Source organism: Cottoperca gobio, chromosome 18 (assembly GCF_900634415.1).
Source record: "Cottoperca gobio chromosome 18, fCotGob3.1, whole genome shotgun sequence".
In the NCBI taxonomy this organism is placed as follows: domain Eukaryota; kingdom Metazoa; phylum Chordata; class Actinopteri; order Perciformes; family Bovichtidae; genus Cottoperca; species Cottoperca gobio.
In genome coordinates, this window is record NC_041372.1 from 14,514,839 (window position 1) to 14,533,748 (window position 18,910).

General features: G+C 44.3%; 2 protein-coding genes and 2 long non-coding RNA genes across 5 annotated transcripts in view; 2 read left to right on the plus strand and 2 right to left on the minus strand.

Moving 5' to 3' along the window:
* The first annotated feature begins 194 nt into the window (after nt 1-194).
* Nucleotides 195-6,357, plus strand: LOC115023532 (cyclin-dependent kinase-like 5). The gene is made up of 11 exons (XM_029454573.1): nt 195-321; nt 906-1,078; nt 1,655-1,849; nt 1,923-2,107; nt 2,193-2,305; nt 2,390-2,529; nt 2,757-2,845; nt 3,064-5,133; nt 5,276-5,354; nt 5,430-5,562; nt 5,992-6,357. Exons 2-11 carry the CDS (start codon nt 911-913, stop codon nt 6,054-6,056), a joined length of 3,237 nt encoding a protein of 1,078 aa, XP_029310433.1. The 5' UTR covers nt 195-321; nt 906-910; the 3' UTR covers nt 6,057-6,357.
* Nucleotides 6,358-6,625: 268 nt separating this feature from the next.
* On the minus strand, nt 6,626-8,090 carry LOC115023567 (uncharacterized). Its single transcript, XR_003834020.1, has 3 exons — nt 8,067-8,090; nt 6,947-7,110; nt 6,626-6,761 (listed from the first exon to the last, which is right to left on the minus strand). It is a non-coding gene; the product is annotated as an uncharacterized LOC115023567 (long non-coding RNA).
* Nucleotides 8,091-10,888: 2,798 nt separating this feature from the next.
* Nucleotides 10,889-18,910, minus strand: part of LOC115023539 (ATP-binding cassette sub-family G member 2-like) — a 15,431-nt gene continuing 7,409 nt past the window's right edge. The window contains exons 6-19 of one of the 2 annotated variants that reach the window (XM_029454593.1): nt 15,672-15,824; nt 15,110-15,267; nt 14,814-14,916; nt 14,596-14,644; nt 14,428-14,511; nt 14,204-14,302; nt 13,701-13,846; nt 13,537-13,619; nt 13,359-13,448; nt 13,160-13,284; nt 12,881-13,035; nt 12,713-12,802; nt 11,467-11,540; nt 10,889-11,213 (exon numbers count right to left, since the gene is read on the minus strand). In XM_029454593.1, the coding sequence (XP_029310453.1) occupies nt 11,066-11,213; nt 11,467-11,540; nt 12,713-12,802; nt 12,881-13,035; nt 13,160-13,284; nt 13,359-13,448; nt 13,537-13,619; nt 13,701-13,846; nt 14,204-14,302; nt 14,428-14,511; nt 14,596-14,644; nt 14,814-14,916; nt 15,110-15,267; nt 15,672-15,824 (1,557 nt within the window). In that variant the 3' untranslated portion in view covers nt 10,889-11,065. Of the gene's footprint in view, nt 11,214-11,466; nt 11,541-12,712; nt 12,803-12,880; nt 13,036-13,159; nt 13,285-13,358; nt 13,449-13,536; nt 13,620-13,700; nt 13,847-14,203; nt 14,303-14,412; nt 14,512-14,595; nt 14,645-14,813; nt 14,917-15,109; nt 15,268-15,671; nt 15,825-18,910 lie in introns of both variants that reach the window. The other variant, XM_029454592.1, reaches the window with a different exon arrangement.
* Nucleotides 11,138-12,190, plus strand: LOC115023571 (uncharacterized). Its single transcript, XR_003834024.1, has 3 exons — nt 11,138-11,282; nt 11,433-11,566; nt 12,122-12,190. It is a non-coding gene; the product is annotated as an uncharacterized LOC115023571 (long non-coding RNA).

Consider the following 18,910-nt stretch of genomic DNA (forward strand, 5'->3'; position numbering starts at 1 on the left):
TGTTGATGTGTATTAAATTATTTAAGTTCTAACAAACAGATTAAATTATATTTTCATGCACAACGTCAACAGAAGTGCTGCTAGCTTGTTTGGCTAAATGCTAACGCGTTCCACTGCGACGTCACGTGCCATCGCTCTGAGTGGAGCCCGCGTGCACAAAGAGAGCGCGTGGCGGGAGGCGTTACCATGTCAACGTGTTGGGCGACACACACACGCGCGCACACACAGGGTCTCCGGTGACTGTGAGACGACACACACGTACAGAAACTCCCGTGTTTACGTCGATAACGGAAGTTCACGGCGGCGGAATTCACCTGTAAGGTTTGTGTTTAGTAGTTTATTATTAAGTTACTTTATTATGAAGTGTTCAGATCCGTTACTGAAGTAAAAGCACTAATACCACACTGCAACAACACAGTCACAGTACAGGTCCTATACCTCGGTACAAGTGTGTAAGTATAATCAGTAAAACTGTATTAAAGCAGGAAAATGTTCCAGGATGTGACTGTTATAATATTATATATATAATATTACATTATTCATGCATTCATGTAAAGCAGGATTCTACTGTTGTAGTAGTGGAGCTGGAGTTTTAGATTATTTTTTATAACGGATTAATCTGCTGATTATTTTCTATATTAAAACATTGATTGTTTAGTTAAAGTGAGTAACGAGCCCAAAGAGACACTTTAGCATAACGTGTTTTTAAAAGACATCAGAATAGTTTCCAAAATAGTGTAAATACATATAAATCTTTTTTGCATAATGAGTACTTTCACTTATAAAACTGTCTCTTTCTAAATTGACTACTTTCTAAAGGCTGCGTTTGCTTCGATGATGATCAGTAAAATGTATTTATGACATATATATGATATTAGTGACGTTATGAGCGTCTCTCCCTGCAGGTCGGATGGAGCGCTACGAGTCTCTGGGTCTGGTCGGGGAGGGCAGTTATGGCACCGTGCTGAAGTGCCGTCACCGAGAATCCGGCCGCCTCGTCGCCATCAAGAAGTTTGTGGACTCGGACGATGACAAGGCGGTGAAGAAGATCGCCCTGAGGGAGATCAAGCTGCTGAGGGTACCTGTCAATCAATCCATCGGCCAATCAATTAGTCACTGAGCATCAAGACTGAAACCTGAGACAAGCAAAACGCAAAGCAGCCTGTCAATCACAAGACAAACCAAGAACAAACTCCTGACACGAGGAGACTTCGGAAGATGAGAAGTGTTTTCTGTGCCGTCTGGATTATTACTGTGGTCTTAGTCTTTAATATGAGTCTTAATAGGACAGAAAAATAATACAGATTGAACAAACACATACAGGCTTCTTGTACTTTTATTGCACATGCATGAAACTAAACAATTCAAACTAGAATAACATGAATTTTCCCAGTCGGGAACTAATTCTTTCGGATGATTCCGACACTACATGATTGCAGAAACAAATGTTGCGACGTTAACAAAAGTGAACAAAGCTTTTATCCGCCCCGTGATTCAGATCCGCTCCAAAACTAAACAGGTTCTTCTTTGGCAATTACAAATAAAGCACCAAAAGCTTAATAAGTCTCACTCAAGGTGTAGGCCAATTGGCACTAAGTAAAAGATGCTTTAATATAATGCTTATTTCTCCGCTGTCATCTTTGTAACCATGAAGCAACTGCGTCACGACAACCTGGTGAACCTTCTAGAAGTGTGGAAGCGTCGCCGCCGCTGGTATCTGGTGTTTGAGTTCGTAGAGCGAACCCTACTGGATGATCTGGAGCAGAACCCGAGCGGACTGGACCTGAACACCAGCCGGCAGTACCTGTACCAGATCTTGAGGGCCGCCGCTTTCTGCCACCAGCAAAATGTGAGGACAAACTCAATCAGAGTAATGAACCACGTCTTCTCAAAGCGCTGATGGCTTTCAATATCCTTCCTAGATCATCCACCGTGACATCAAACCAGAGAACATACTCATCTCTCAGGGCGGCGTGGTTAAGATGTGCGACTTTGGCTTTGCCCGGACCATGACATCGTCTGCGGAGGGGGGGGTCTATACCGACTATGTGGCCACTCGCTGGTACAGAGCACCTGAACTGCTGGTGGGAGACACCAAATATGGAAAGTAGGTGTTAGTGTGTACACCGGATGATGTGTTGGTTCATGTTTTCTGTTGATACAGATGTTAACAGGTGTGTGTGTGTGTGTAGACCGGTAGACGTGTGGGCTTTTGGTTGTCTGTTATTAGAGATGTTAACAGGTCAGCCTCTGTTCCCCGGAGACTCCGACCTCGACCAGATTTACCACATCGTCAGGTGCTTCGGTAAGCATATATGTTAGAGAAATATGTGCAAGATCTCGTCTTTTAACTCTCTCAACACACTTGTACTCTTTTGGGTTCTCGTAGGTAACCTGACGACTCATCACCAGGAGTTGTTCTACAGGAATCCCGTCTTTTCCGGAGTCAGACTGCCCGAATATTCTGGTCGAGTTCCACTGGAGCAGCGCTTTCCTATAATCACACCCACCGCCCTGGACCTGGCGCAGGTACAGTTTGGTTTATTGACTTAAATGTTACTACAAGTATTTAAAATAACTTTACATGATCAAAAGGACTGTAAAACATTCATTCATTTGGCTTTAGCTTTTGCTAAGTGCAAGAAACAAGAGCGAGATCAGATTAAATGCAGTGTATGTGACGTATTATTCTTATTCACTTTGAGTGAAAGTTGGGCATATTGGAACCAGTAATACTTTTGTGTTGTCTCTTTCAGAGTTGTCTCCAGATGGAACCAGAAAAACGAGCTCAGTGTTCAGAACTGCTAGAACATCCTCTGTTCACACAAGACTCGTTCCACATCAGGTATCTCTGTGTGCTTGTAGTTTAACAAGCAGTCATGTGTGGTTTACTGTTACTACAGATGCTTCCCCCGGAGCTTAGTGTATCTAAGAACGAGTTGAATTTGATTTAGTTTAGTTTTTTTACCTTAGTTCTGCCCTTGGAGTAGCCCCGACGTATTGTTTGTTGAATAGCCACCAAATTTATACTGAGCTTCTACATCTTTCTCTGAATCTACATAGATTTTTGGACGAGCTGAATGCTAAGATCCAAAAAGACCACAGGGAAAACTCAACCCTTCCAAAAATAACCAAAACTCCAAGACGAGAAAGGAATGAAGGGGATGACAAGAACCGGAGAAGCAAAGAAAAGAAACAAGTTGAAGATATTGATGAGAAAGTCAACAAGGAGAAGGAGAGGAAGGAAGAAGAGAAAATGGAGAAATCAAAAGGAAAGCAACCTTCAAAGCTTTCTAAAACTATTCGTAACACCTCAGAACCCTTGATCTCCACCAAACAACCCAAAACTTTAGGTTCAAAGATCGATAATGCAGCAAAACCAAATTTGGCCATTAAAAGTAAACCAGGAAAAAACACCAGTTTAGCTCTAAGGAAGGAACAAGAGATTTTTAAATCAAGTAAAACCCTTACTTCTGATTCATTGGATCTGAAGGACAATAACACAGTGGTAACTAAACCTAAACACAGGAAAGTTACTGTACTAGAGACGAGGGAAGACCTTTTGAAAAATACAGATGCAAAAGAAGGAGTATCAGACAACATCGTGCCAAGTGTGGTGGAGGTCTGTAGATCGAGTAAATCTGAGCTTCAAGACTTTGGTAAAAGCTGGAACAACTCAAACACAGAAGTGCCCAAATTGTCTAAAAGCTCAACCACTGACCAACCAAATGGGACTTCATCTCCAAAAGCCTCTGTGGATCGTACAGATACGCACGTAACACAGATAATTGGCAAGACGTTCAGCACAGAATACCCTGAAAGTGCTTCAACATTCATAACTTCTAAAATATCAAACAGTGATCAAGCAGAGACAAGCTTGACACTGAAATCATCTCAACTACCAAGAAATTACCAAATTGAGGTTTCTACCACAACTATCCCTTCTGTTACTCCATGCAAGACGCCTACGACTTCAGAGCATCAGGCCGATCGTTCAACCACAGACACAGAGCAAGGAAGGACCTCTGAATGTCCAAAAGTCTTACCCTCAAACCCTAAACCATCCAAGACTACCTCGAACTCTTCCCTAAAAATAACCAAAAACAACACATTGTTGTCCCCCGGCCCTTCAAAGACTTTCCCCTCAGATCCTTCAAGGCCGTGCTCAACAGTTGTTAGAGAAGCCAGTCCTGCCCACAGCGCTACAACAATACCTAAAGGAACCTCAAATTCAAAGTTGTCCAAAATTGTCCCATCCTCAGATACTAAACCCACAAATGACACCACATGTGTACCCAACAAACCTTCGAGAGGCCTTCCAACGGACAGGGAATTTACTGAAGTATCGATCGCAACCAATCTGCAAGATATCAATGAAGATCACGGATGTTTGAAAATGAGCCCGGCTGCAAACCACATAGAGATATCCAAGGGTTCAGGTGGAGATTACAAGGAGAATCCTGTCTTCTCTGAGCCCTCCAGCATCCATCCGCTGAGCACGTCTGCATCCAAGATCACCACAGAATCCGGAATAACCTCAACCTCCATGCCGAATGAAACCCCTGAATCCAACGCATCAGTAGGAACCACTATTCCGAAAACATTGAAAGCCTCAGATACAGAGAACAGAGAGGATTTAGCAACAACCAGGTCTTTAGTAAATCTAATCGCAAAGGTTTCTATAAGCTCAAGTAAGAAGAGCAGTGAAGCTGAATCTGATGTAAAACCCCATCACTACAAATCTTTGATCGGAGAACCTAAAACAAAGCTTGGGTCTTTTAGCAACCACACCAAGTCCACCACAACAATGACCCTAAAGACATTTCCTACAGAGGCAAGAAAGAAAAGAGACAACGCAGAAATTAACGACACAACAAATATATCTACTGTCGCTGATTCCACTTCATTCACCTCCCCAACGTCTCCGGACCACAGAGCTTCGTTAAGAAGTTTAGTTTTTCACACCATGGACACCACAGACGTTGAGGAGTTTAATTTTAGTGTATCCCAGTCCTCTCCTCCTCCTCCTCCTTCCTCCACACCCTTCATCCCCTCTTTCTCTGTTGTCAGCCCAGCCACCAGCGATCACCTTTCCCTGGGTGCCGGGTTCCACCCTGGGACCCACAGCCTTAGGTACTGAAGTTCTCACTCATAAGTACAATAGTGTGCAAACATTTTGAGCACGTTGGGTTCCAGTCGAGCTTTAGACCCCTAAGTAAAACTCTCCAAATGTTTTAGAATATGATGGATCGCATTTCTTTGTTGTTTTTTACAGGTGTGTAGACAAGTCGAGGCTTCACGGTGGCATCTACAGTCGACTATCCGGCCACATGACGGGATCACTCGCTGCACAGGTAACGCAGTCCGTGTTTCACAACACAATCACAATGAATGTGCTCTTCCAAAGTTACTACTGTCTTTCCTTTCAGGTGTCGGAGAAGAATCTGACCTACGAGCGCTCCTTGTTGTCCGATCGTGGCGTTACAGCGACCAAAAAGAAGTCCGACATCCATTTCCCAGATCTAAGAAGCTCAGTGCTGCCGGAGCTCAGAGGACGAGAAGGTACGCACACACACCTGACCATAGTACCTTCAATTAAATAATAAGAAAACACGCTTCAATGTTGCAGGCTCTGTCTGGGCCAATCAACAGCCAAAGATCAGCAGTGAAATGCCTCAAAGTTGAGGTTTCTTTAAGAGTCTTCACGGCTGTGCTCCCGTCAAAAAAATCAGCAACTTTAGCAGAATCCTAAAAACGTTTGCACACAAAGAAACTTCCAGAAAGATTTCAGGACCTGACCAACAGGAAAAAGGTCCTGAATCTAAAATATGCTTGAAAGTATCTAAGCTCTTGTATTTAGCTATTCTTATCCAACACATGACAGGAATACATGCTATTAGCTGCAACACGAGGAACATGTATATTGTATATGTTTGTGGATTTTGTTGACCAGTAAGTCAGTCAGTGATAATCGCTCTGATGTTTTCTCAGGCAAACACAACAAAGGTTCTTCTAAGGATCAGAGGAAAGACAAACAAGAAGCCGAGCAGCACTGACCCGAACACCGTCAACCCCTTCACTGTAATGTCAACTGGTAAACCTCATAACTATAAACTAAATATGTCATGTCATACATGACAGTTAATGACAGTTAATCAGAACTGGTTTATAAAGCAGCAGACGGGTCATTCATGTGAATACTTTTTTAATAATTGTTAAATAAACAGCAATTGTTTTACATCACAGCGATCACATGGGCATTACAAGAATAAATAAGCTTAAAACAATGAACCCAGTTGTTTTGGTTACAGCTGCTGTAAACTAACATACAAAAGATGATCTGATATCTCCTGGCTGCTAGACTTGGTGGTCATCTTGGGACTTTTCAGAGAATAAATGTAAACATTAGTAAACCAACAGGTTGATAATCTGAAGAAACGAAACCGAATAATCTCCATTTTAGTTTGAAAACTAAAACTTTAAGACTCGTCACTCGAGTCCTCTGAAGAAAACGAACCTATTTTCCATCTGTTCTGGTTCGTCCTTCCCGCTCTTTTCCGCGGCGTTTGAGCTGACTCGTCGCTATCCGATGACCCTAACCCCGGGGGGGAACCAGCCGCGTGTGCTCTGCCATTGGCCAGGAGGTAGTAGAGGAGGCTGTCAGTGATTGGTCCTGCCGGAGCTGGCTGTGGCCTGATTGGTGTTTCTGGTTTCCTTGGTGGTGATTGGACGGCTGGCTTTTTGGTTGTGGCCACAAGCTGCTGGAAAATGAGACATAAAAGATTAAAACAGGGAAAGGCCCGTTTGTTCGTGTGGTACCTTTCAAACACAGATGCGTATGTTTCATATTCATATATCGTGTAACGACTACACAAGTTTTAATGAGCTAGCTTGTTAGCCTTGAGAAGCTTTGGGTGCTACGACTAACTGTTCATGGTTAAATTACCTTCTTGGTGGTGGGTGTGGTTGATTTAGTCGTGGTGGTGGTGGGTGTGGTCGTGGTCGTGGTGGTGGTGTCGGGTTCAGCGCCGAAGAAAATCCTGCAGGTGTCCACAGCAGAACCATCGATCTCTGGAAGCTCAAAACTCGACAGAGAGGAGACGGACCGAGCTGTTGGAGGTTAGATGTTCGTCACTACGGGTCGGTGTTCTGTACCAAGTCATGTGTTTACTAAACTGATTCAAGAGCGCGGGGTTACGAGCAAAAATATGCTGTATGCAGCTGTAATTTCACAATGTTCTACAAATCAAAAGCGTCTGAGGACACGAAACGCTGCCTCGTTAGAAATAACACAAAATACCTGCGATTATAAAACTTATAACGTCAGCTGTGTTAGCATCATCGGATATTTCCCCAATACTACCATCTCACACAGAATAATAATGCTAAACACAGATTTATTTTTCTTGGAGGTTACCTTACAGCTTGTGATGCGACAGGTGTTTCATTTATCTGCACTTTACTTGCTAACTTTAAGTTTTAAAGGTGCTACTGGATTTCTTAAAACACCGGTGTGCAGTCTCCATCCCGGTGTGTGTTGGTCCTCACACGAAGTTTAAAGATCCACAATTTTATTAAAAAAATGAACCAATTATGCAAAGTTATCCATAACATATAATAATATATAATAATATATATATATATATATATACACGTGAGAATATAATTTTCCTATAATGTTTTTTAAAACCTTTTGAATCTAATTGTCCTTTACGTTACCGTGAACCTTTTATCTGTCCCGAGGTCAACAGGTGTCGTCTGTGCTGCATATTTCATGAGGACACGTCTGAGGTGTTCGTCAGGAACACAACACTTTAACCTTCGACACGAGCTATTCTAACCCTAACATCCATGAAGGGAAGTGATTTCTATTCAAAAAGTAAGAAAGTAAAAATGAAAATAAGAATTTGTGATGATCAAAAACAAGTTAATTGAGGAATTGTGAAAGATTAAATAATTTATTTTAAAGATATTTACAGTTGAAACTCACTCGGGTCTCTCTGGACCCATGTTGTGCATCACAAGTTCAATTTAGTTCAGATTTAAATGAGTGTATTTGTACTCACCGTGAGCCAAGTCGATGCTCTGCCCTCCGAGGAAGAGGAGGAGAACGACGAACAACCTGCAGGACATGGTTGTAGAAAGAGTTGAAGGACAGACTGCAGACTGACGGAGATTTAAAGGAGTGAAGAGGAGGGGAGAGATGAAGGATATCATAACGTCTAGACTGGAAAGTCTGAGCGGATCTGACGGAGTTTGTGGTTCTGAGTTGCAACAGAGTTAATCTGCTGCTGTTTAAACTTTATGCATGCGGAACATCGACTAACCCGAGCGACGCCCTGCCTCCCAGCTGCAGGTGAGACCGGGGATGGGCATCCGGCTCACTCTGCCAGTCCATTTCCAGAAATCCATACAATGATCGGTTTCACAGCTGTAAACAAATCATTCCAACCAAGTTCCACTGGAGGTGCATTCTGAATATTAGAGGTGTGATTCACAGATGCACACAGATGTAAGGTGGGGAATGTTTGGAGAGGTGTTTTGCGCTGCACGCTGAAACCCCCGTGTTCTTGGAGAACACCATCCAAAGTGACAAAAGCTCAGGAATACAGATGTACTCCTGAGCTTCCTTGCGGACAGTACGTTGCCTCTTAATCTCCTGAATGTGCAGTTACAGGGAAGATGCCAAACCGTGTCGGATCTCTTTGCGCACATGAACGCATTTCTTACTAACTGGCTCTGAAAGAAGGATTTTGGATTTGCATATGAAATAATATATCACTCAGGAATACAGATGATCTGTTTGTGTGTAAAGATAATTAAGAATATAATTAAATGAGGACTAAATGCATTTGAATATGAACAATAGAAAGTAGTCGTGTTGTACAGAGAGCTGTGGAAACGGGTATAGTGTCCTACTGATGAGTGAGGACACGTTGTTTGTGGCCCTCCCTGGTGTACGTGCAGATTACTAGCCTCAAAATGTAATGATGTTTTAAATACTTCTTGGACTCGATGGGTCATCAACCTGAGACCCCGGTACACCGGACAGTAGCAGTCTCCCCGCCACTCAGGAGCATGAGAGAAGTGTTTCTGGGATGACTTTCGGTCCGATGGGACATTTCCAGACGGCGCATCAACTGCATCGTCAATGACCTTTGTCCCGGTTCATAGGTCAACAACACGGGACCTTCACCCGGGACAACGATGCTAAAGTCTTTTTTTACATTACCTGACCAAGTAGTGAAGTTAACGTGATTAAAACTGCAAACGTGAACAAACGTGATCCAGGAGAACAAACGTGATCCAGGAGAACAAACGTGATCCAGGAGAACAAACGTGAGACACGTGGGGATTATGAAGTTAAACTCTCTGTGGCTCCATTCAGAACCTTTGCCTTCGTCTTCATCACGATGACACCAATGACTTCTTAAAGCTCAACACTTTGCAGTGTGCGTCACTCTTCATTGTCCTCTTCAGCTTCTTCTCATCATATTTATGTTTTGACTTCAGGTGTTCCGCACAGACACGGAGTCACGTTTCCCGCCGGGAGTTTCCCGCCAGCTGGTCCTCCGAACACATCGTGTCACGTTTATTCCAGAAGAGATTAGTGAAGCATTAAAGCTTCCCAACATTGTGATCATTTAATATATAATCACACACTTTATACTTCACTACAGTTCAGAGGAAAAGATTTGATTTCTAAGTTGAAGTTAGTCGTTTCACTTTCAAACATACGTTTGTATAGAAATGTGATCTTTCAGCATTTAACTGATGTTTTAAAAGTGACATGGGTTTACTTGGAAAAGCCCAAATAGATACTGAACACACTAAAGTAAGAAAGACATGCTTTTATTTTTTATTAATCTAAATTGACACGTTGAATTTGAAGGACTTAATACTTAAAAACAGTTTCTCCTCGTTCATCAGCTTTTTATTCTTTTCTTTAACTTTAAAAGATACTCAGAATCAGAGGCTCAAGTTTATGGAAACAGTTACTCACGTGTGTGTGTGTGTGTGTGTGTGTGTGTGTAAATCCAGTCATTACTGATGTTACTCAACTGGAACACACACACACACTGGGACTGTTTATATATGCGGTTGCTATGGAAGTGAGTGTCTATACACACACACACACACACACAGTCAACATTGGAATTTCAAAATAAGGGAAATTTTCTGTCTACACCTTCACAGCTCTGTCCTCAGCCCCTAACCATATAATGTGAACACATGACGGGTATATACATTCAGGAAATACATGTTTATGTAAAGTATGTATTACTTGTACAGACATGTTTATAAGATTGATGTATTTTATTTATTAGTTAATATCAATTTATTGATGGACGAGTTGTGTGGCTTTTGTTTCCTCCACGAGGACTTCTTGTGAAGTCAGAGTTGGAAACATGTCGCGACACTGCGACTGAAATCATCGCAGAAGCTGAAGCTACATTATCTTTGACACAAAGCATCGACATCTGTCCCTCAGCTCTGGTCTCTCGGTCTGCCTCTGAAACTGTTCTTGTCACACATGAGGTCATTGACAGTGTGTGTGTGTGTGTTTGTGCCTCGTGCTTGGAGAATTGTTCTGCCGTGTGCGATGCTAACATCTGAATGGCACACGTTACAAAAAGCACGAGTTGTCCCGACTCTGCTTTTAATAAATAAGTGAAGGTCTCCTCTCATTTGGTACTTACATAAAGCTTTAACTTGTTCGGCAGGTACAGCTGCGTCTCCATCTCTCTCCCGCTCACTGTCTGTATTAAATTAGGCCTATTTTTATTTTTGAAAGGTTAAAAATACCACACACACACACACAGACAGACACACACACACAGACACACACACACACACACACACACACACACACACACACACACACAGATTCAGATTCAGTGTTTAATTGTTGACACACTTGTTGCATCATCGTGTGGAAGAGCTCTGAACTTTAAAGTGCAAACATCCTGAATCACATTTCATTATTAGTGAAGAGTTAACAAATATTGAACTTCTTGAATCACACGAGTAAGAAGAAGCTCTGGATTATAAAAGTGATGAAGGTCTACGTGAACTTCTTGATGAAGTGCAGCTTGAGATACGTGATGGTGAGGAAGCACAGCGTCATGACGCTCAGAGCCACGTGGTTCTGCCAGAGACCCCAGGACGAGGAGTCCACACCCTGCTGCTGCAGGAACTCCTCCCCGGTGCACCTGGACACAGCCCAGTGAGGAACCATCATCATCATCATCATCATCATCATCATCATCATACATCTCTAGGTACTCAAAGACGCTTAAATGACTGATTACAAGATGTCACTATTTAATCACAAAACACATTTATGACTCAGCTTTAATGAAACTGCTACAGATTTAAAGTTATAACTGTTTTAGGTCTGCTGGGATGTAATGCGTCGTTCTGTCCAGCAGGTGGAGCCGGTTCTTAATAAATATCTTGACTTACACGACTCCGGGTGGATTGATGGTGCTGTTCCCGCTGCAGAGCGCCAACCCCCGAAACTCATTAACCTGCAGAGCCTGAGAGACGAGAGCGTCATCAACAGGTCAGTGTAAGGACAGGAGAGGAAGTATACAGGAGAAACTCGATTATTCAGATTAAAGTTATATACCAGTGGTGGGCCGTCAGCTGACCTAAACATCATGAGAATATAAATGTAATGTGTATTAAATTATTCCCCAGAGTCTATCCTCTTCATGTCATAGCTTTCCTCTTGGTTGCGCTGCTTCCAGCCTCAGATGGAGATGTGGAGGTCTGGCCTTTATGTTAGAGCTTTTATCCAATCATATTTCAGCCATGATGTGTTGCCAGGGTGCAAGAGGACACCGGGGCAGCTAGCAGGCGTACGATAACGTCAGCACGTCCACGTCTTTTGATTGGATATGCACTATTGAGAGGCGGAGCTTTGCAGAGCTAGCAAACTCTGAACGAGCTAATTTGTGTAGATTTCTACAAGCTGTTTTTTTTCAACCCACAACGTCTGAAGGAGGAGAAGAGATCGATGTGGTCGCAGATATCATTTGTGATAGCAATTATTATATGTTCATGTACTTTTATGTTCTTCTGTAACTATGCAAAACATTCACTGTTCCTTCAGCAGAAAACTGCTGTGTGCCAGGACGTTCCCACGCCGGCAGTCTGCTGCGGACGTGTTTTGTGTATCCAACTGATCTCTTGTAGCGAGACCAAAAGAACATCTTGCTCAGGACAGATGTCCCGACGGCAACTAATGTTTCGCGAGGTCACCTCACGTGCGATATAAGATGTATGTTTTCTCCTGCAGACTGTTTCACATTCGTGATTCTGAGATCTCAGAATAAAGGGTCAAAGACGAAACCTGGTTTTGCGTAACTTTATTGAACATCTCACCGAGAACTTCGTTATAATATAGAAGAATATTCCACAACAAATTACAACGCCATTTTCAAGAGGAACTTTTCAAGAGGAACTTTTCAAGAAAAGATAGACATCGTGGTTTGTCCGTCACTTTCAAATCACTGATTTACGGTACGAGCGGTACCCCCGGCTCCCAGCCTCCGAGAGGCGCTGCACAGTGTACTGCTGGGAGTGCCTGCTATCTACAACTAAACGGCCCGCCACTGGATATTTGTGACTAACACTCACATGTGGAGGGAAATCATTTGTGTGTGTGTGTGTGTGTGTGTGTGTGTGTGTGTGTGTGTGTACGTACAGCGAGGCCGTATCGTGGTATACTTAAGTACTTCAGCCAGGCGAGCCAGCTGGCGATGCTGGGAAGATTGACGAGTAAACCTGCAAAGATCTGCAGAGCAACATGTTCACAGGTGAGAAACACATTTAGTCAAAGTTCTCGTTCTGGAGTTTAGCGGCGGTGTGTCACCATCATGAAGACGAAGGCGATGGTCATGAAGATGTTGGCGATGGCCACCACCGTCTGGTCGGCGGAGATGGCGAGGGCCATGGCGGTGGCCGTGTAGGAGACCAGAGTCACGCTGAACATGAAGATGAAGAACGCTTCGACCGTCGGCTTCAGACCTGCACGAGGAAACATCACAGGACCGAAGTACGAGCTTAACGCACGACATGTCGATACACTAATAATGTAGAGTGTCAAACGAAAAGAAGAAATACAATAAAGACTGCGTGCGCTGCTCCCCACCGATCATGAAGTACGACACGCAGCTGAACACGATGGCGGGGATGGTCCTCAGCGTGATGATGTCAGACAGGATCTTGGTCAGGAAGTAAACCGACAGCCGGTAGTAACCGCTGATGTACTCGTGACTGATGAGGAAGAAACAAACTTTATTAAGTGCCGGTTACGTCTCAACACGCTGGTGACAGTCACTCAGACCCACATGAAGAGTTTCCTCTCAGAGATGAAGAGCTCGGCGGCCGACAGCGAGCTGAAACACTGATTCACGGTGATGAAGAAGAGCGCGCCGAACCTGAGGACAAACCCGTGCATGAGATTACCGTGCGTCAGGCCATTAAACGTCTCTCGTCTGTGCACACGTTCGTCATGTCACATAATACCTGTTCTGTATTCCACTTTGATCATTCGTCACGTCGAAGAAGATGAGTCCTACGATCACAGCGAGGAACACGGTCACGCCTATCTGAAGACATTAAACAGACATAATGAATGTGGGGAACATACGCTATAAACATTCCTCTTCGTCTGATGAAGACGCTCCTACCTGAGCGACGGAGGTCTGCGGGTTGAGCATGAGGTTGCGGAAAGTTCTCTTGAGCACCCATCTGAACTGCGTGAAGAAGCCGGTGTGGTAGGTGATGGTTCTGGAGGGCGAGGGCGAGGTCAGCTGCCTGCCCCGAATGATCTTCTCTGAGAGGAAGAAGGTCGCGTGGATTAAGTGTTAATTCATATAAAACTCGTCGAGTCACGAATAATAATGATCAGATAAAACATTTTAATTAACTGATGCGACAAACAACTAAATTATTATTTATAAAATTAAATCAGGAAATAAATTAATTCCTAAAAATGTATAAATAAGAATGAATACAAACTAACAAAAAATATATAAATTATAAAATAAATCATGCATAATAAAAATAAATAACAATTAATGAATTAATTAATTATGCATGTGTGTATTAATCTGCCATTATTTAATTTAAAATATGTATAAATATGTTCCTGACTTAAGTTCAGACACTTAAACAGACGGATGTTTCTGACCCAGCTCTGCTTCGGTCTGCTTGAAGTTGAGGCAGCTTCTGTATTCCTGCACGAGTTTACCCTCGATGCTTCGTCTGGACATCGTCACCGCGTCGGGATCTGGAGGGGAAAGGGGATTCAGAATCGTCCCAACAAGGAAAAATAATAATAATAATTATAAATAAATAAAAATGTTTAAGTTCCACACACACACACACACACACACACACCGTCTTGCTTAATACCGTCGAAGGAGACGGCGGTCGAGTCTCCGTTAATGATGTCCAGGAAGAAGTCAGCGGGGTTGTTGTGGGGCTCACAGGTGTATCCTGGGAAATGAAGTTCCAAACCGAATCACATCCAGTACATCAGCTTATACTTAAAGTTGCGTTGGATTCATTTCATGTTCCTACCGATGTCGGAGAAATAGTCCAGCGCGGTCTGAGCCGGGCCGTGATACACCTGGAAACAAGAGTCAAATCAAAATGATATCTATAAAGTCAGGACACAAAGTAGAACACGAGAAGCGGAAGTGTTGTAGACGCTTCACCGTGAAACAAAAAGACAACCTGGCCGTTTAAAAGAGCCGGCGACAGAAAGAGGAGGAATAAGAAACGAGATGTGTTTGGACCTGCTGGCCGTGGACGAGCAGCGTGAGGCTGTCGAACAGGCGGTAGATGGAGTAACGAGGCTGGTGGATGGAGAGGATGATGGTGCGACCGTTGGAGGCCATCCTGAAGAAACAGAACATGTTCCTTCAAATCAGCATTTCATTCTCTTACTGTGAGGCTGCTCACGTTCATTTACTTTAATCTCAAAGAATATTCAAGGTTTTCTTTCTTTAATCTCACAACATTCGCAGGTTTCTCCCTTAAATCTGTGAGTGTGTGTGTGTGTGTGTGCGTGTGTGTGTGTGTGTATGCGTGCCTCTTGAGCAGCAGCAGGACAGAGTTGGCGGTGCTGGCGTCGAGGCCGGTGGTGGGTTCGTCCAGGAAGAGGACGGGCGGGTCGATGATCAGCTCCATGCCGATGTTGGTCCTCTTCCTCTCGCCGCCGGAGATCCCGCGGATCAGCTGAGTGCCCACCTGCACAAACACACACAGGTGTGTACTTCTATACTTGTGAGGACATAACGCACATCGTTACTCGTCTTTGCCTTCCATCTCTTTAGTTTGTTATATTTTTAGTTTTTCACATTTATTTCTGAATTATTTTCTCGCTCCACTCTCAATTTCTGTTCTTTATTACCTGTCACATTGTCCTTCAGGTAAATGTCTGGTAAGTTCCCATCGGCCTGAGGTCCACTGATGAAGTGTTCCAATATTTATACATCTACAGTATATGAACTCGGAGTAACGTTACTGCAGCGGCTTCACAATAAAAGCTGCAGTTTTGCATTTTATACGATCGAATCAAATTTTGTAGTCACTGTCTTTTGTCTCCCTCCCCGTCCCCCCCTCCCCGTCCCCGTCCCTCCCCGTCTCCTCACCTTGGAGTCGGCCACCCAGCCCAGCCCCAGCTCCTCGATCAGTTTGTTGATTTTATCTTTCTTCTCCTTCTGAGAGACGCTCGCTGGGAGTCGCAGCGCCGCAGAGAAGCTGAGGTTCTCTCTGACCGTCAGAGTTCCCATCACCACGTCGTCCTGCACACAAGAAACCGAAAGAGGAGCTCAGTATTTATAAATAAGAACGTATACTGTGCGACTGAAACAGAGCGAAGAAGCTGCGGCCGGTTGCACTAAACACCTTTAACCAAGCGACCTTATATTCCTTTAAATGTCTTTTTATCAGCTGATTTAAAAGACCTGTTATTGTTCAATGTACTTTTATAAAACAGCAAATATGGGAAGAAATTGCGGCAAAAAGTTATTCAAGAAGTCCAAAAACAATATGACTACAAGTAAAGTTTAACATCAGTCGCTCATATAAGCTCTGCTATATTACATATCGTCACCTTCTTAAACTAATGTCACATTTTAAAAATAGAATATAGACTATATGATATTTATTAATCATTTCACACAAAAAGGTTATGACAATATACGACATACAAATAACACGGTCTGTCAATTATGTAACATAAGAGGATTAAATTACTTAGGCCAATGTAAGAACATGGCGTTGTGACGGTGCACTCCCTTTATTCCCACTACTGTGACAGAGCACGGGGGGGGGTCCGCCACAGTTTAAAATGCTAGTGGAGCACAGAGACCGGGGATGGCCCTTTAATTCAACAAAGCAAACTCAAAAGTTACAACTTAATAATAAATTGAATTTATAAAGCGCTTTGAGACCTCAAAGCTGCTTTACAATAGTAGGGGAAGTGGGGGGAGGGGTTAGGATGAGGGAATAATAATACGGTTAACAGGGGGCAGATGATAGAAGAGAAGAGGTGCGTCTTGAGGCGGGACTGAAATATGGAGAGGGACTGAGAGTCACGGATGTCTTGGGGGAGGGAGTTCCAGAGCCTGGGGGCTGCCCTGGAGAAGTCTCCAAAGCTGCGCAGCTTGGATTTGGTTGGTAGGGGGAGATGAGGTCAGTGAGATAGGAGGGGGCTAGGTGGTGGAGGGCTTTGTAAGTGAGGACCAGGAGTTTGTAGTTGATTCGGAGGGAGACAGGTAGCCAGTGGAGTTCTTTGAGGACGGACTGGGGTGATGTGGTGCCAAGAGTTGTATGTGTGAAGAGTCGGGTGGCGGAGTTCTGGACCAGTTGGAGTCTGTTGATGGAGCTTGCGGTGATGTCATATAGAAGGGAGTTACAGTAGTCAAGGCGGGAGGAAATGAAGGCGTGAATCTTTCAGCTGCTGGGCGGGTGAGAGAAGGTCTGATTTTTGCAATATTGCGGAGGTGGTAAAAGGAAGTTTTGACAATATGGCGGATATGGGGCTCAAGGGAAAGGGTGGGGTCGAAGATCACGTCAAGGTTGCGTGCCTGAGGAGAGGGGGAAACAGTGCTGCCGTCAATGGTGAGTGTCAGGTTAGAGGTTTTGCTGAGTGTGGATTTGGAGCCGATGAGGAAGAGTTCAGTTTTGCTGCAAGTTTGAGGAAGTTGTGTTGCATCCAGTTTTGTATTGCTGTGAGACATGATTCGATGTGGGAGAGGGGTGAGGGGTGGGTGGGGGGGGGGTTATGTGGGGATTTGATGCTGAGGTAGATCTGAGTGTCGTCGGCACAGCAGTGGAAGTCCAGGTTGAAGTGGCGGAGTATCTGACCGAGGGGGAGGATGTAGATTGTGAAGAGGAGGGGGCCAAGTACTAAACCTTGGGGGACGCCTTGGGTGACTGGACGCTGTGGCAGAGGAGTGGTTGTGATGGGAAATGAAGTGGGATCTGTCGGACAGGTAGGACTGGAGCCACCTGAGTAGCAGTACCCTCGATACCGATGTCCTTGAGTCTGGAGAGCAGGATGTTATGGCTCACGGTATCGAAGGCTGCACTTGGGTCAAGAAGGATTAGGATGTTGTATCAGCAGAGGTGAGGAGGTCGTTGAGAACTTTGAGTAATACCGTTACTGTGCTGTGGAGGGGGCGAAAACCAGACGGGAGGGGGTCAAAAAGGTGATTGGCATGGAGGTGGGAATGGAGTTGTTTGGCAACAATGCGTGATTGGGCAGTAGTTGTTGAGAGAGGAAGGATCCAGACCGGGTTGTTTGAGGATTGGGGTGATCACCGCTGTTTTGAAGGCAGAGGGGACGGTACCATGGGACAACGAGGAGTTGAAGAGGTGAGTGAGGTAGGGGCAGAGGATAGGGAGGCAAGGACTTCAGAAGTGGAGTTGGAAGAGGGTCAAGGGAGCAGGTTGTGGGTTTGGAGGAGCTAATCAGTTGGAGGAGCTCAGGGGGGGTAACCAGGTTGAACTGGGAGAGGCGGCAGAGGGGAGGGGGGGATTAGGAGGTCCAGGGAGAGATTGGGGAAAGAGGCACAGTGGTGGAAGCTGGGGTAGGTGCTTCTGGGTGGGGTACAGGGGATAGTGAGCTATTAATGTTGTTGATTTTGTCTGTGAAAAACTGGAGGAATCAGTCGCATAAAGCAGGAGTAGATGTAGTGAAGCTGTTGGCACGGGGCTGGAGGAGGTTTTTGACTGTGGAGAAGAGGGTTCTGGGGTTCCGGGAGGGGTCATTGAAGATGGTCGAGAGGTAAGCAGACTTGGCAGCGGTGAGGGAATCTTTGTAGGCGGTAACTTAAATCACTCTTAGCTAAATCAAACGAATGGCAGGTCAATCAAACACTGAGGAGGTATGCGTCTCTCCTCACTTCTCCCTCCAGCTCTTCTTTGCTGGGTTTTTAAATTGTAACTAACTTATTTACATTTAAAACTATTTCTCCACTTCATTCTCAGTCATCTCGATTGAGCGTGTGGAAACATTCTGATCCATGCCAGCAGCTTATTTGGCACCTGTAAGTTCTGTGGCAGCGCTTCCCACGCAGAATTCTCAGAGAAGGATACCTTGTAATGGACCTCACCATCACTGCTAAACTGAAGAGCCTGCAAATGATATACAGTCGGATCTCCAGCTTGGTGTGATGCTAAAGAAGTAAGAGCCATTCCATTTCAGGAATTCCACATGTTTGACCACCTTCACGTGGTTGTATGATGGTCTGATTCTTGCAGTCTGGAGTTTGATCAAGTCGTCTCTCGGGGTGATGATATCCGTTATCATTGTTGCATTCAATGGTGCTATGCATGCTGTCACCCTCAATGTGTGTGTGAGACTTGCAACAAGGTCCTTCTG

Excerpts from the sequence above, each read along its gene's own strand:
- LOC115023532 (XM_029454573.1), top strand. The coding sequence starts at position 911 with ATGGAGCGCTACGAGTCTCTGGGTCTGGTCGGGGAGGGCAGTTATGGC. Across the intron at positions 5,134-5,275 it reads CCTGGGACCCACAGCCTTAG|GTGTGTAGACAAGTCGAGGC; the intron begins GTACTGAAGTTC and ends TGTTTTTTACAG. Across the intron at positions 5,563-5,991 it reads GGAGCTCAGAGGACGAGAAG|GCAAACACAACAAAGGTTCT; the intron begins GTACGCACACAC and ends ATGTTTTCTCAG.